Genomic DNA, 18,504 nt, shown 5'->3' on the forward strand with positions numbered 1-18,504 from the left:
GACAAAGATTATTCTGAAATTTACATTTGCAATGTGATGAATCATAGATAGATAGATAGATAGATAGATAGATAGATAGATAGATAGATAGATAGATAGATAGATAGATAAACCTTCTGACTTGTCAGTCCCATTCCCAGTGAGGCGTTCATTATGTCAAGCATATTGCTGTTATAAATGAGCAGCAAGACGGGTTTCTTGACACACTTCTTCTGAAAAATTCCTTGGTTGAAAGTCCTCTGTGTGGGTGTGACACAGAGAGGATGTGCTGCTTTGTTCATAATGGCACTCAGTTTTGTTTTAATTATCTCCTTTAATATGACCTCTAGGGGGTCCAGAGTGTGTCCTATGACTTTTAAATTAGGCTGTTGATCCGGTGGCCTTCTCTTGAAGTAATGTTACCAGCCCAGCACACCACAGTGCAGCAAATCACAATGGCCATCACAGAGTTAGAGAGGATGTGAAGGTTGTCACTTCCCTCATTAAAGTAACACTGTCTCCTAAGGAAAAAGAACCTTCTTTGCCCTTTCTTCTACATTTCCTCTGTGTTCAGAGACCAGTCCAACCTGTCATTAATGTGGTCCCCCAAGTACTTGTAGGGATGGTCCACCTCTACATACACTCCTTGAATAGTGATTGGACAGAGAGGCTCTATGGTGCAGCACAACTTCCTAACCAGTTATTTGGTTTTCCTGGTGTTAAGCTGTAGACAATGCTCTTCTCACCAAGAAACAAAGCTCTCCACCTGACTCCTCTCCTCCCCATTATCAAAACATCCCAGAAGTGCAGAATCATCTGAGAAGTTCTGCAAGTGACATGGCCTGGTGTTATATTTATAGTTGGAGGCATAGGAAGCAACCTCTGAAAAGCGTTTCGGGTTTTATGCTGATAAAAGACATTATCAGCAACTAAGCAACATACAGAAATTACTAAAAAGGCAAATAAAATGTTAGGTTATACTGGAAAAAAAAATTGTAAAATAAGTGATGTATTGCCAGCCACATGCAGTTCTGGTCACCCCGGCACAAGAAAGATTGGAAGCTGTGCAGAGGAGAGCAATCAGCTTCCACCCAGGATGACATGCCCTACTGTGACAGACTCCAAGAACTAATTAAGCCTGTTCAGTCCCAAGCAGAGGAGACTGCATGGGGACCTAATCCAAGTTTTAAAAATTCTAAAAGACATTGACAAACATGACTAAAATGAATTCTTTCAGCTTAAGGGTGAATCACATACTCGAGGACATCAGTGGAAATGAAGGGGAAGTGCCAAGAAGCATTTCATTTACTCATAATGAGAATCTGACACATGGAGACATGGAGTTGAAGCACACATCTTCTTGAACTTTTAAGAAGTTTCTAGATGAGATATCAGCACAGCTAAGCTATTCAGATACACATAACTGACTACATTACAAGTGGATTATTCTCAAGCTCACAGGTTTTGCTTCCATTTGTTACCAAGAGTACATACCTGTTAAACATTTTGAAGCTCCTCTCCTGTAGTAAAGATGTTAGTCTTTAATAATGCCTTCATTACTACAAATTCTTATTAAGTATTTTCAGTCTTCCAGTCCTCCTATTTTGAAACAGCATTAGGAAGCAAATTTTAAAATGCAGATTGAAAATGACACAACTGGCACTTTTTCCTGGGTTGCCAGGTCAGGCTTCAGCCCACCCAACTTGCCCTCCACCCAAGGAACACTGCTTTAGATTAAATGAGATTGAGAATGTCAGATTTTGTTATGTTACAAATTAAATGCAAAATGACATATTATGGGAACACTGTCACTCATGGACGTCACAGGACTCCTCTAAGAGCCGGTGAAAGATAAACAATAACCCGCCGAGATGAGAGGGGAGGTTACTGCTGACTTTGTTCTGTTCTTCTTCTTCCCTCACAGCTCTGAGAAGCCACCCGGTAAGGGCACTTAACCCCACCCCTTCTGGAAGTTGCGCTATAAAAGAAGCGCCGGCAAAGAGAAAGGCATCTTTTGTCGAGAGATCGGAACGAGCTGCACGGCGGAGCACGTGACTCTCGAAAGATCTCTTAGAAGAAAGAAATCACTGATCGAGATAGTGCATTGGCACCGTTTTCGTTAATTTTCTTGTTTCGTCTCACGACGATTGAAAGGGACGACCCGGTTGGCATCCCAACATTTCGACTGTTTCCAGTCTGTCCTTCCACCGTCCGACCACAGCATATACTAAATTTTACAAAGGTATCTTAACACAGCTAAGACAGTCTAACATAGAACCATTTCTGAACTGTATAAGGAGACAAAGGTCTTCTTTATTGGTACTTCAAAACTCTCATCAAAAACAAATCAAAATCTAACTAAAGGAATAACAAACAGCACTAACTAACTAAAGAGTACTTTAGGTATCACCTCTCATATGTTGCGTTCCTTTCCAGTCGCTATGGCCCAAGTTATCAGCACCTCTTCACTCTCCCTTATTCTTTATGCCTTGTGGTTCCAATGTCTCTTCGGCACAAACAAGGTCTCCGATGCAGAAGACAGTTTGAGTCTTTGTGGTATCACTCTGTATATAAACCCTCAGCCATCTTGAACATTAATCTGTTACAGTTCATACATCTAACCCGTAAAATCAGTACAAACAGTGTCATGCAAAAAGTATGGGCCCCTTTGCTTAAAATGTCTGTTACCATGAAGAGTCAAGTGAGCAGAAGATGAACTGATCACCAAAAGGCATAAAGTTAAAGATGACACTTCTCAGCATTTTAAGCATGATTTTGTTTTGTATGACTGCACAGTGAAAAAAGGAAAGGAGCACCATGAAAAAGTTTGAGCATTGCAAGATATTTCAGGAGCCGGGTAACTTTGCCCAAGGTGGTCTCAGAACTTCATTAGTTCATTAGGACTATGGCTTGTTCACAGTCATCATTAGGAAACCCAAGTGATGTAAACGTCAAAGCTGTATAAATTCTCAGACTCCTCAAACCGTCCCAACAGTCAGCAGCCATGAACTCCTCTAAGCAGCTGCCTAGCACTCTGTGAAGTAAAAGAACTGACGCTCACAAAGCAGGAGAATGTGACAAGAAGGTAGCAAAGTGTTTTTAGGTAACTGTTTCCTTGGTTCATAATATTATTAAGAAATGGAAGTTAACAGGAACAGTGGAGGCGAAGTTGAGATCTGAAGACCAAGAAAACATTCTGAAAGAACTGCTCTTTGGATTACTAGAAAGGCAAATCCGACACCCCCCTCCCCGTTTGACTGATAAAGACCTTCAGGAAGATTGAGCAGACTCTTGAGTGGTGGTGCACTGTCCAACTGTCCTGAGACACCTGAGCAAATATGACCTTCATGGTAGAGTCAGCAGAAGAAAACCTTTCCTGCATACTTGCCATAAAATTCAGCGACTGAAGTTTGCAAAAAGAACATCTAAACAAGCCTGAAGCATTCTAGAAACAAGTGTTGTGTGGACTGATGTCAAAATGGCCACAGCGTGCAAGGGTATGTTTGAAGAAAAAAGGGGTCTGAATTCCAGGAAAAGAAAACGTCACCAACTATTAAGCACGGTGGTGGATCAATCAGGATTTAGGCTTGAGTTGCTGCCAGTAGCACAGGGAACATGTCATTGGTAGAGGGAAGAATGGATTCAAATAAACACCAGCAAATTCTGGAAGCAAACATCACACCATCTGTAAAACGCTGAAGTTAAAGAAAGGATGAGTCCTACCATAAGATTATGATCTGAAACACACCTCCAAATTTACAATGGAATACCTCAAGAGGTGCAAGCTGATTGTTTTTCCGTGGCCCTCACACTACCCTGATGTAAACGTGATTGGAAATCTGTGGAGCAGTGCATACAAGATGGCCCAAGGATGTAGCAGAATTAGAATCCTTTTGCAAGGATGAAGGGGCGAAAATACCCCAAGTATTAACTGAAAGGTTCCTAGGTGGTTACAGAAAGTTGTCATACTTGCCAAAGGGGGTCTTACGAAGTACTGACCATGTCGGGTGCCCAAACTTTGGCTTCAGGTCCTTTTCATTTTTTTGGTATTTTGTACCTGTGAATGATGAAATTGAAAATGTTATCTTGCTTAAAATATTAAAGCAATGTGTCATCTTTAACTTGATGCCTTTTGTTCATCTTCTGCTCACTTGACTGTTTACAGTAACAGACATTTTAAGTGTTTGCTTGCCACAGCACCTATTTCACCGTTTGTGTGCAGGCCACTAATCAAATGTTCATCCGTTATTCTCGGGTCTCCTCTTCTCAGTTTTCAGTATGTTAGCAAGCTGGAGCAGGTCAGCCATTTGCTTTCAAACTTTGGTATCTAGTTCATTTCCTACATTTAAATTGAATGAATTCAAGTTGCCATTCATCTCATCACTGCAGAGATTTTGTCCAAACGTTATGATGGAGGTTTATTTGGACTTCTTTCTTTGCACTGGATTTACTTGGTGTGGCATCTCAAGAATTCAAATGGAAAGTCTGCAGTTCACAGATTGTTGACCTGAGCTTACAGTCTGTTTCTATGAAAGCCCAAGACCACCTTCTGATCCTGAGATGTCTGTTCTAAGAAACACTGACTTTGTACACTAATTCAAGCACATTTAGTCATTTCCTTGTTTTGTATTCCGACTATGGCCTCCATTTTGTGACTAATTGACAAGGATTGTCAGTTGGTTTTCTGTCTTAGCACTGTTTTCATCAAATCCAATTTCTTTTCTTAGTGGATAATAATGTCCATTGACAGAATCTGCTGCAACAGGTAATTCAGATGTCCTATGAGGTCTTGTCAGGAAGTACAGCAGTATTTGCTACTATTGAAGTGACATGGCTGCCCTGTCAGTTGAATGCCTCCTTTGACATTCATGGCAGAAATAAGCATTGCTCATTACTGATGACACTGTACCAAGCTTTTTTTTTTATTATTATCCAAAATCTGATGGGATTGCTTGGCATAACACCAGTAGTAGTTCTAGTAATGTCTCTTCTTGTAGCTGGTGGTGAGATTTAAAAGGACTTTAAGATGGACAAGTAAGTTGTGGATGAAAAAACAGATGGAACATTTCAAGTTGTTTTGTTTCATATCTGGCACACCTTAGATTGCATATTTTGGTTTTGTTTCTGAAGATCGCCACCACAAGGAAATGTTTCGCCACATTGCTCACCACAGGCGTCATTTCTCCAGAATTTCTTGGTGTGCTTACTAGCAGGACAGGAGTGAGCCTCACTTTTGAGAAACGGTGTTTCTCTGTACTGCTGTAGCTCTTATTCCCCTCCTTTTGATACAAAGGCTCAATGTAGCACCAGCATTACTCCTAATTATCCTTCTTTTAACAGTTTATATGGTTTTATAGTAATTGGTCAAGATGCACACAGGAGTTTCTTTCTGTTAGCCCCGTTATCATGACTACTCTCTGGATTCATTTCTCAACAATCGGTTGGCTTGGTTACCTTCAGGACAGGAGTGAACCTCAATCTTGAGTTACAAAGAGGTCTTTGCACTGCTACTGTTGTCATTCTTTTAGATTTGCAGCCAGGGCTTGGTGTACCACTTGAAATGTGCCTCCTCCAGTAATGTGTACGCAGAGGTGGTCATTGGGAGTGGCTGATTTTTACACAGGGAGATGCACTCGAAGGTGGCCCTGAATATTGTTATTACTCTTGCTAGGACGAAGCAATATGAATGAAACAACGTGCAATGTGCTCTTCAGTATATGGAGCATCGAACAAGCCGGGATGCCCCTGCGTCAGAGTGATGAGGCATCATATGTAAAGCAATCGATTACACATACGTCAAGGTATAGAGCGTATTTTTTTGGCTCAGATTGCTTCATCCTAATGGGAGTTACAACAGAATATTCAGGGCCTCTTTTCAGTGGGTCTCTCTGTATATACAATAGAGTCTCGCTTATCCGACATAAACGGGGCGGCAGAACGTTGGATAAGCAAAAATGTTGGATAATGGGAGGTGTTAAGAAAAAGCCTATTAAACGTCAAACTATGTTCTAATTTTACACATTACGAACCTAATAATCATGTTTTACAACAAAACAGAATAAATTAACTGAAAAAATGAACTTAGTTGACAGAATTGTCTGAAGTTAAATACAGTATGTACTGTACTTAAAAAGTTCAGTCCTGTGATGACTTAGACATTTTTGACTGTAGTCTGCTTTCCTGACGAGTGCCGTTTCTTCGCTGCCAAGTCTCGCCATCTTTGCAGCATCATTACGTCGATTCCTGTAGCAGCTTCTTATTGCTCAATGTAATTAATTGCAGTTTCTAGAGCCTTAACTCCGTCACTAATATAGTCAACATCCGTACGAGTGTATACTGTTTACTATAGCATTGTGACTGCGTGTGCGTGTTTGTGCTGTGATGTGCGTGCTGTGACATGAAAGTCCCCGTCCTGCACCCGAAAACACGAAGCTGAGTCTCAGTACTATAGCAACACCAGCTTTATTCAGCTTGAAACAGCAACAGCGCGGTTATTTATTGTAGTGGGATCTGCCACTCTTCTATACACAGACACAGCAGTCAGGCAGGGTCGGGGGAAAGTAATATTGTGCCCTGTGCATTTAAATGTTCCTTGTATCACCCATCGATGGCAGGCGCTTATAGTATGTCCGCGATCTTATCGAATCTGCTTTTACGGTGAACTGCTACAGCGCTGGGAGACTGATTGCTTTGGGATGCTCTTCCGCATGTCGCCCCATTGGGTGGAATCCCAAAAGAGTTTAGAAATTCACTCACATCAGCCATGATTCTTTTCAAAGGTAAAGTGCAGGTTAATTTGCTTTATGTATTTTACTTTATATTTTGTATGAATCCTTTTTATATGAATAGTTTTGGGTTGTGGAACAAATCCTTTGAGTTTCCATTATTTCTTATGGGGAAATTCGCATTGATATACTGTACGAGTGCTTTTGGACTGCGCGTACGTTTCCGGAACAAATTATGTTCGCAAACCGAGTTTCCACTGTAATTAGCTGCAGTAGAGTCGTGAGGAACAAAAAATTGACTATGCTCGCAACTTTTAGTTCTTGTTGCTGATTGATGCTTGTTTTTGGGGTTTTATTTGTGGTGGGACGTCGGATATGTGAGACTCTAATGTATTATTATTTTTTTAAATAACTGTTGATCCCAACACCACTGGCAGAATCTTAGTTGTTTAATCTTACAACTGGCACTTTTCAGATTGCATTTCTCGATACTTGGTTATTTTTTTTCTTTCCATTCTGAGGAAGGAGGAATTACTACGGCCTGAAACTGCAATGATCCACGGTTTATCAGAGCATTTTTCTCTGACAACTGACTGGTTTCCTGCCTTCTGTTTTATTATCAGCTGGTAGTAGTATGTCACAGCACCTCTTCATTTTCTCTTATTCTGTCTAGACTGTGGTCTAGCAAGTTGTATTCTTTTATTTTCCAGTGATAAAATCTGGAAATGTTGTTGTGTTTATGTTTGTGTGTAAACAAGTAAGCAACTGTTTCCATGTCTATCTGGCAGAATAGACACCTGCTAGTTTTACCATTATTGTTGTTTATCTCTATTATGAATTCTAGTGTGTAGCTGAAGATGACTATTTCTAGTGAATCCTTTACCGCATTCTGGACAACAGTATGGCCTCTCTCCACTGTGAATTCGTATGTGTCTCCTAAGGACGCTACTGCTGTAGAATCGTTTACCACATTCAGAACAGCAATATGGCCTTTCTCCACTGTGAATTCTTTTGTGTTTCTTAAGATTAACTTTCTTGGAGAAATCTTTTCCGCATTCTGAACAACAAAATGGCCTCTCTCCAGTGTGCATTGTTTGGTGGGCCTGAAGATTGCCTAATATTGAGAATTGCTTGCCACATTCAGTACAGGAATATGGCTTCTCTCCACTGTGAGTTCTTAAGTGCGTTTTAAGACTGCAACTGTAAACATATTGTTTGCCACATTCATTACAAGAATAGGGTTTCTCTCCAGTGTGAATTCTTGCATGGCTACGAAGATAGCTCATTTGTAAGAATCGTTTGCCACATTCTGAACAACAATATGGTTTCTCTCCCGTATGAATTCTTTTGTGAGTCCGAAGATGGCTCATTTGTGAGAATCGTTTGTCACATTCAGTACAGCAATATGGCTTCTCTCCAGTGTGAACTCTTTTATGATTCTCTAGCAGGCTACTGCAGCTAAAACACTTGCCACATTCATTACAGCAATGTGTCTTCTTTCTTGGAGGACAGCCCTGCTTATCAAGTTTACATTTTTTCTTCTTCTCTTCTAAAACAGACAAAGCAGGAGAATTTGTATTGTTCATCTTTTGTTGAGTGCTCCTTTTATCTATTCTGGTTAGTTCCACAACAGGCCGAGAATGCCTGTGTAAAGTGGTCGGCTTCAGAGTCTCTGATCCAGATACGAATGCTGTAAAAACAAATAGCATAATTGTTGATATATCAGTAAAAAATAATTTAACACATAAAAGAAATACCTATTATATATAAAATATGAATGTAGGCTCTGGTAAAAAATATGGACATTTGGAAGGAAATATTTGACATATATTGTACACACTATGGAGAACTTCACAATAGAAGAATCTGAACATCAAAATAAATTTGAAGAGCCAGATAGGTCAGTGTGTTTAGTCACGATTGCTAACCAGCAGGCAGACATCCTCCTCAGTTCATGCTGGACACCTTATCAGACTCTTACATTTGTCAATTCTCTTTATTCACATCAGTCATAGAAATAGAAAGGGCAGACATTAGCTTCTCAAAAACAACCTGTCAGGGCTTTCCTAGACATCAGCAAGGGTGACGCTACTTTAATTTTGGAATCCCCCGAGTCCGTAAGTGTAAATCTTAACATGACTAAGCTGATCACTTTTGCTCTTATTAGCCCACAGCACAGTGTCAATTACACTCGGCTTCTTTAATAGGGTGTGGTAACAACAAACAGGAGTGTAACTTTACGTATCATCAGGTTACCTGCAAGGTTATGAAAAACTAGAACTAAACAAAACTATTAAAGTAGCTGGAGAGACTAAAGTAAAATAATAAATATACTAAAAATATTTTTGTTTTTGTTTCGTTAATATTCTTGCCATTAGTCTTTAGCTCTTGTAACTTTTAACTCTAAAATTAGAAAGTAATCCACCTGCATATATTCATCCAGTGAACGGTGGTGGTGATGGAAGGTGAGTGTTCCCACAGCATTTGCGGTGACAGAGTGAGTTGAATACGGGCACGTAAAGCGTGAGAAATAGAAAGTGATGTATTGTACAGTCTTTATTTGTGCTTGTTTTATTTTAAGATGTAATTCAAACACCTGAAATTGGAATGTGCTGGTGAAAAAAACATTTACCATATGGACGGAAAAATCACGACTGAGTAACGTTTCAGTTTATATCTCAGGTGTCTGCCTTAAATTGACAATAATTCACCTGCCACTTTGCACAGGAGAAATCCTTTCTGAAAATAAAATGGCACTGATTGAGAGACGGACAAGGTCATCATACAAGATCAGCATATTGTTGTTGACAAATCACTTTTTCTTTAAAAAAGTAATTTAACAATGAAGTGATACAAAACTTGTAAAATTCCTGAACTGGCAACATCTCTACTGAACTACAGGTAGGTAGGTGAAGACAGTCTGCCAACTGGTGAAAAACTAAACATACTGATGTGTTTTTTATTTATTCTATACTAGCAAAATACCTGCGCTTCGCAGCGGAGAAGTAGTGTGTTAAAGAAGTAATGAAAAAGAAAAGGAAACATTTTAATAATAACGTAACATGATTGACAATGTAATTGTGTTGTCATTAGTGTTGCTGGCATATATATATATATATATATATATATATATATATATATATATATATATATACACACACACACACACATACATATATATACACATATACAAATATATATATATATATATTTATGTCTATATATACTGTATATATATATACTATATATATATATATATATATATATATATATATATATATATATAATAAAAGGCAAAGCCCTCACTCACTCACTGACTCATCACTAATTCTCCAACTTCCCGTGTGGGTGGAAGGCTGAAATTTGGCAGGTTCATTCCTTACAGCTTCCTTACAAAAGTTGGGCAGGTTTTATATCGAAATTCTACGCGTAATGGTCATAACTGGAAGCAGTTTTTCTCCATTTACTGTAATGGAGATGAGCTTCAACGCCGTGGGGGAGTTTAGTGTGACATCATCACGCCTCCCACGTAATCACGCAGTACATAGAAAACCAGGAAGACCTAAAAAAAGCGCTGAAGAAAACATGCATTATATAATTGAGAAGGCAGCGAAACAATAAGAAGCGGCGAGTGACATATACAACCATATTCATGACTTCTGCTACTCGAAACAAAGCACGATGTAAACCTACACTTTAAATTAAGTTCATAGACAGGCTGCCGCTGGCGTTTGTAATTTAGTGCCTGCCCATATAAGGCCGTCCGTCCGCGGCAATCCAATAGCAAACTCCCACTAAATATTCACGGGTTAAGGACTGTGCTTATGCAGAGGAAGATGAGATGGTCAGGGTGGTGTTTGACACAAACTCAGCTTAAACTGCGAGAAAGTTTTAAGTGCCAGGACTAAGGTAACATTAAATACAGCCATGGACATAGCACGAGATGGCACCAGCACAGATAAAAAGCAACAGTTCCAAAGAACGCTGAACAAAAACCGAATTACACAATTGAAAAGGCAGCAAAAAATATGAAGCGTCTAATACATACAAGTATATTCATAAAGCCAAAACAAAGCACACGTTGGAAAAAGTCAATGTCCCGCTAAAGGAAGACAGTGTAAAAAAAACCGTGCATGCAGTGTGTCAGGTCTCAGATAAAGAAGAAGACGAGCTGTTTATTGATGCAGTAAGAAACGAATCGATGAATGAAACCTGTCATCTTTACAACGATTGACAAACACGGAATGTAACTTGAACACAACACATCCTACAAATACGAACCTGATTGAAAGAAATAATGATAATCAAATCCTTGATGACAGCAACACTCAGTAACACTCACAAAACAAATACTGTATATTGACAGTCATGTTACGTTATTTTTAAAATGTTCCCTTTTCTTTTTCATAGCTTTTTTAACACACTACTCCGCTGCGATACGCGGGTATATATATATATATATATATATATATATATATATATATATATATATATATATATATATATGTATATATATATACTCCGATCTACATACTCGAATAATGGATACTTTATTCGCCATCAATAATTGTTTTGGTAAAGCCATACTCAGTGTATTCATTAGATGAGCGGTAAAAAGTAAGAGCGAGGGAAGGATGACTTATTGAGGCATGCAGGCTGTAGTCTTGCGTCAACTCTACCTGAATGGCGATCACATTTGAAAAAATATATCTTTTCAAGTTCTATTTAGTCCATATGTGTCAAACTCAAGGGCGCGGGCCACATCCGCCCGCGTGTAATTATATCCGCCCGCGAGATCATTTTATATACTGTATTATTGTTATTAAAGCCGGGTATATGAAGCGCTGGTAACACACTAAACTACAGATCCCATAATGCAGCGCTTCAGCTGCCTTGCCGAACACTTACTGAGTTAATCAAGTTATTGCGGCTAGCTCACACGATGCTGAAGAGAAAAGTTGATTCTGAAAATAGAGCCTTTAAAAACCGATGGGAGGCTGAGTATATGTTTACTAAACCCGTGTGTCTCATTTGTGGAGCTAATGTGGCTGTAATTACAGAATTTAATCTAAGACGGCACTATGAGACAAAACATCAGGTTAACCTGAATGCAATGCAGAAGATACAGAAAGCAGCATAATTAAATAAGAATCTGACACTTCAGCGGACGTTTTAACCCGTGCACAATCACAAAGTGATTTCAAGTGAAGCTGCTTTTATGGGAGACACAAATGCACCAGTGCACCTTGCCTCACTTTCCCTGTTGCCAAGTAATGTTAAACCAAGTCGTCACTACGGTGTTCCCAAATCGCACTTTGCTGATAAACTGAGCGCACTGAGTTTGCACGGCGCTTTGGTGACTTCGAAGAACAAAAAAAGTCCGTCTACATGCGGCTCGAACCTTGTGCATGTTTGGTAGCACATATCTGTGTGAGAAGCTCTTCTCAGTGATAAAGACTAACAAAACAGCACACAGGAGTCGCCTCACTGATGAGCACCTGCAATCCATCCTGAGAATCTCCACAACACAGAACCTCACACCAAACATAAACGAACCTGTGGCCAAAAAGATGCCAGGCGTCCAGCTCTAAAATGACATATGAGCAAAGACAACTGAATGATTTGATTTGTTATTGCTGAAAAGAACACATTTCATTTATATTTCTAGGTTTTGTTATGCAGCATGTTCATATTTGAATTTGTATCATTTTGACAGGATATCTTTTTATGGAGAGCAAAATCTTTTGGGATATTTAAAATCTAAGTTTATTTTTTATATAAAATTACATAAGAGTAAAGAAATGTGAATGTTTGTTCTTTTAACGTTTACTTTATTTCTAACTTGTATAATTTAGACAGGATAAATTTTATGGAGAGCAAAATATTATAAGTTGTTTAAGGTTTGAGTTGATTTATTCACGAATAATATTCCTGTCTGTTTTACCATTCCTACCAAAGATATTTCTGTCGACTAAATAAAAATTCCTTCTATTTAAAATTTAAATAGAACTTGAACAAATACGATAGTTCATAATATCCACGCAGACTTGCACGTAAGAGCGGGAGTTATCCGTTTTAACAAGCAGCGTATTGCACTGATACGAAATAGCTGTGTGTGTATATATGTAGATATGTATGTATATGTATATATATGTTTATATATGTGTATGTGTATGTATGTATATATATATGTATTTGTGTGTGTATGTATGTATGTGTGTATGTATTTATGTGTGTGTGTATATGTATGTGTATATATGTAGATATATATATGTATATATATATGTGTATATGTATAGATATGTATATATATATGTTTATGTATGTGTGTGTAAATATATATATATATATATATATATATATATATATATATATATATATATATATATATATATATGACAACAACACTCATCACTCACAACAGTGACAAAACAATTACATTGACAATCATGTTACGTTATTTTCAAAATGTTTCCTTTTCTTTTCATTGCTTCTTTAACACACTACTTCTCGCTGCGAAGCGCGGGTATTTTGCTAGTATATATATATATACACAAATATACAAATATTAAAAATTAACTTCCTGTTTGTGGCACATTAGTATATGTGAGGGGGGAAACTTTTCAAGATGGGTGGTGACCATGGTGGCCATTTTGAAGTCGGCCATTTTGGATCGAACTTTTGTTTTTTCAGTAGGAAGAGGGTCATGTGACACATCAAACTTATTGGGAATTTCACAAGGAAACCAATGGTGTGCTTGGTTTTAACGTAACTTTATTCTTTCATGAGTTATGTACAAGTTTCTGACCACTTATAAAATGTGTTCAATGTGCTGTCCATTGTGTTGGATTGTCAATGTAACCCTCTTCTCCCACTCTTCACACACTGATAGCAACACCGCAGGAGAAATGCTACCACACGCTTCCAGTATCCGTAGTTTCAGGTGCTGCACATCTCGTATCTTCACAGCATAGACAATTTCCTTCAGATGACCCCAAAGATAAAAGTCTAAGGGGGTCAGATCGGGAGACCTTGGGGGCCATTCAACTGGCCCACGGCGGTAATCCACTTTCCAGGAAACTGTTCATCTAGGAATGCTCTGACCTGACACCCATAATGTGGTGGTGCGCCATCTTGCTGGAAAAACTCAGGGAACGTGCCAGCTTCAGTGCATAAAGAGGGAAACACATCATCATGTAGCAATTTCGCATATCCAGTGGCCTTGAGGTTTCCATTGATGAAGAATGGCCCCACTATCTTTGTACCCCATATACCACACCATACCATCAATTTTTTTGTTCCAACACTCTTGGAGGGATCTATCCAATGTGGGTTAGTGTCAGACCAATAGCGGTGGTTTTGTTTGTTAACTTCACCATTCACATAAAAGTTTGCCTCATCACTGAACAAAATCTTCTGCGTAAACTGAGGGTCCTGTTCCAATTTTTGTTTTGCCCATTCTGCAAATTCAGTGCGCCGATCTGGGTCATCCTCGTTGAGATGCTGCAGTAGCTGGAGTTTGTAAGGGTGCCATTTGTGAGAAGCTAATATCCGCCGAAGGGATGTTCGACTAATGCCACTCTCCAGTGACATGCGGCGAGTGCTAAGCTGTGGGCTCTTGCTGAATGAAGCTAGGACAGCCACTGATGTTTCTTCATTAGTGACAGTTTTCATGCGTCCACATTTTGGCAAATCCAACACTGAACCAGTTTCACAAAACTTAGCAAGCAGTTTGCTAACTGTGGCATGGGAGATGGGTGGTCTCGTAGGGTGTCTTGCATTGAAATCTGCTGCAATGACCCGGTTACTGTGTTCAGCAGACATCAACACAATTTCTATTCGCTCCTCACATGTTAACCTCTGCGACATGTCAATGGCTGTAAACAAAGAGAAACTTGTAAATAACTCATGAAAGAATAAAGTTACGTTAAAACCAAGCACACCATTGTTTTTCTTGTGAAATTCCCAATAAGTTTGATGTGTCACATGACCCTCTTCCTATTGAAAAAACAAAAGTTGGATGCAAAAAGGCCGACTTCAAAATGGCCACCATGGTCACCACCCATCTTGAAAAGTTTTCCCCCTCACATATACTAATGTGCCACAAACAGGAATATCACCAACCATTCCCATTTTATTAAGGTGTATCCATATACATGGCCCACCCTGTGTGTGTGTGTGTGTATATATATATATGTATAGAGAGAGAGAGAGAGGGAGAGAGAGAGAGAGAAATACCCGCGCTTGGCAGCGGAGAAGTAAAAAAGAAAAGGAAACATTTTAATAATAACGTAACATGATTGACAATGTAATTGTTTTGTCATTGTCATGAGTGTTGCTGGCATATATATATATATATATATATATATATATACACACACACACACAAAAATGTGTACATATATACACAAACATACATATACTATGGGGTGCCAAACAGGCAAATACATTGATTTTGTGAATATATGTCGGCGTCAGAATATATAAAGTCAAAACTTGAATATATAAAGTCAGCGCTGGAATATATAAAGTCATTCCCGAATATATAAAGTCAAAACTTGAATATATAAAGTCAGCATTGGAATATATAAAGTCATTCCTGAATATATAAAGTGAAAGTCAAAATCTATTGATTGAAACAACTCTGAACTGAACTAAGTTAACAAAAACGTATTCAGAAAAATAAATTAAAAAAACACTGTTCGGTTAATGTTTTGAAAATGATGCATGTGCCCTGCCCAGGATTGGTTCCTGCCTTGCGCCCAGTGTTGGCTGGGATTGGCTCCAGCAGACCCCCCATGACGGATGGATATTCCAGCGCTGACTTTGTATATTCCGACGCTGACTTTATATATTCCAGCGCTGACTTTATATATTTTATATATATTTTACTTTATATAGTTGAATGTGTGATTTTTTAACGCGTTATGGAGCACATGCATCGAAACTTCTCAGCTGTGCTTGTGCTAAGAAAAGGAAACATTTTAAAAATAACGTAACACGATTGTCAGTGTAACCTTTTGTATGTAGTGCCTGGAGGATTCAGTGTGGAGAAACTGTAGAGACAGCGTGTGTATTAACTTGCCCTTCACCTGCAATTTTAACTTAGTTACAAAGTGATCAAAACTCTCGTTTATATCCTGCGGCCTCTCATTAAACTTGTATCCCGCATTACCCGTGGGGATGACAAACGCCAGTGGCAGCCTGTCTATGAACTTAATTTAAACTTTAGGTTTACACCGTGTTTTGTTTCCGAAGTAGCAGCACTCATGAATATGGTTGTATATGTAACTCGCTCACTTCTTATTGTTTCGCTGCCTTCTCAATTATATAATGCATGTTTTCTTCAGCGCTTTTTGGAGCTCTTCCTGGTTTTCTATGTACTGCGTTGACAGTCAGTTCACGTGATTACGTGGGACGCGCGATGATGTCACATGAAACTCCGCCCCCCCCCACGGCTTTCAAGCTCAACTCCATTACAGTATATGGAGAAAAATAGCTTCCAGTTATGACCATTACGCGTAGAATTTCGAAATGAAACCTGCCCAATTTTTGTAAGGAACCTGTAAGGAATGAGCAAGCCAAATTTCAGCCTTCTACCTACACGGGAAGTTGGAGAATTAGTGATCAGTCAGTGAGTGAGTGAGTCAGTGAGGGCTTTGCCTTTTATTAGTGTATATATGCATATATATATATATATATGCATATATATATATGCATATATATATATATATATATATATATATATATATATATATATATATATATAGAGAGAGAGAGAGAGAGAGAAAGTATGGTATGGTTAAAGGGCTACTATAGTTATCATAGTTTGCTTGCAGCAGTGTGTAAATCCAAGAGAGAGGCAGCAGGACGAGGGGGGAGGGAGGGTGGGTCACAGGACCTCAGGAACAGGGTGCCGGGCAGGACCATCCTCACTCACGTGCCAGCCTCCAATCACCACATGTTGGAGGGTACCTTGCCTCCGATTAGCTAGTGATACCTGTTCGTTCAGGACACATTACCATCTAGAGATTGTTAAAAGTGTAATATTTGACGTTTCTGACAGAGAGAAATCACAGCTATGTGTGTTTTAGATGGTACCTGCTCATTGGCAGAGATATCACAGCCAGGTGCTCTTTTCCCCACAAGGCGGACACTCTCCCGTGAGAGCTGAACACGATCAGATACAGTGGCAACATTTGACATTAGATCGTACCCACCTTCCACTCGGCCAGCGATACCTTGCTAACTTTTATATTTTTGTCACAGCTACATTCTCACCCGATAGCAAAAGCAAAAATATTTGTATATGATGAGGCTCTCAGATATGAAAGCTGTCAATATAAATTCTTCTCAATACAAATTCCATTGTTTTTACACTGATTTTACACAAGTTTTTCCTTTTCACAAATACGCGGACGGAGCCTCAGCTAGTAATTACCAAAACTAAAACTGAAACTAATAGATATAAAAATAAAACAAATGTCTTAGTGACGTAAAAACTAAATTAAAACTAAAAATACAAGATGAAGGAAAACTAAAACTAAACTGAATTTCCAAGTAAAGGTCAGAAAAAATATACAAATAAAAACTAATATAAAAAAGGCAAAACTATAATAACCTTGGTTACCTGGCTTAAATGTATAAGCTATGCCATTCAACAATGCTGATTTTCTAAGTGGCCAAAGATTAGTGCAAAAACATGTAAAATTCAAGTTTAAAGTTTTGACTGTCATAGTTCATGTTTTGCTTCATAAACAGTTCAGCATGGACAATCAAATAAATAAACTGCCATGTTTTTATTGAATTTGTAATCCTAGAGAAAAACACCCTTTTGGAGATTCAATCTCCAAAAAAATCTCCAATCAAAATTTACTAGTTATGAATGCTCTTCATAAGGCTCAGACAAATCAGCTGGTGAAATCCGTTGTGGCAGGAGACACCTAAAAGATGTCCAAAACTCTGCTCAGCTGTCGACAACAACAGAAGAAAAAGCTTCCTCCATAGTTTGAGTCATAGTGGAGAATCAAAGAGTGATGGTGTTTAAGATACATAAGGATAAGGGGCCTCATGTATAAATGGTGTGTACGCACAATGATGTTACGTACGCCCTTTTCCACACTCATTTCAAGATGTATAAAAACTAAACTTGTAAAGCTACGCACATTTTCACGGCAGCATCACACCATGCGTACGCACATTTCTGCTTGGTTTTGTAATATGGGGCAGTACCAAGCGTCAGTGCTGCCATTTCTGTCTCATTTCCCTTTCTGTTTTAGAACCACGTCAATGAAGCGGCCTTTATAAAATACACCAAAATGAATTGCATAATATTTACAAATTTTATTCACTTGATTGTAATCATTTTGTAACAATATAATGGTGCACAGAATAGCCAAACTGTTCCAACTACCATGGCTGCTGTAGCATTGTTAGACGACATCACAAATGGAAGAATGAGAAGAGAAAGCGTGTTTACAGATCATACTGATTTCTTGATCCATAATCATGACTGGCTTTTAAGTCGATTTAGATTTCTAAGAGCTATCCCCGTGGAGCTGTGTGCTGTTGGAATACTATGATGTATAGTAGATGTCAGTTGTATGATGAAATACATTTAAGTATGTATATTCTACTGATAAACTGTTAACTTCATTCATATAATGTATACTGTTGATAATTAAACATGTGGGCGCATGGAGGAGTGGCAGAAGCGCTGCTGCCGTAAAGGGGTCGCATCCAGAGTGTTCCCTGCCTGGAGATAGGTTTTCCTGGTGGGTTTCCTCTGCATGCTTTGGTT

The 18,504-nt window shown here is 38.7% G+C and overlaps 1 protein-coding gene across 2 annotated transcripts in view; it reads right to left on the minus strand.

Moving 5' to 3' along the window:
- Positions 1-6,903: 6,903 nt before the first annotated feature.
- The window catches only part of LOC120534460 (gastrula zinc finger protein XlCGF17.1-like), a 39,756-nt gene continuing 28,155 nt past the window's right edge, over positions 6,904-18,504 (minus strand). For both annotated transcript variants that reach the window (XM_039762054.1, XM_039762052.1), the window contains exon 3: positions 6,904-8,394. In XM_039762054.1, the coding sequence (XP_039617988.1) occupies positions 7,517-8,394 (878 nt within the window). In that variant the 3' untranslated portion in view covers positions 6,904-7,516. The remainder of the gene's footprint in view (positions 8,395-18,504) is intronic.

This window comes from Polypterus senegalus, chromosome 8 (assembly GCF_016835505.1).
Source record: "Polypterus senegalus isolate Bchr_013 chromosome 8, ASM1683550v1, whole genome shotgun sequence".
Lineage (NCBI taxonomy): Eukaryota > Metazoa > Chordata > Cladistia > Polypteriformes > Polypteridae > Polypterus > Polypterus senegalus.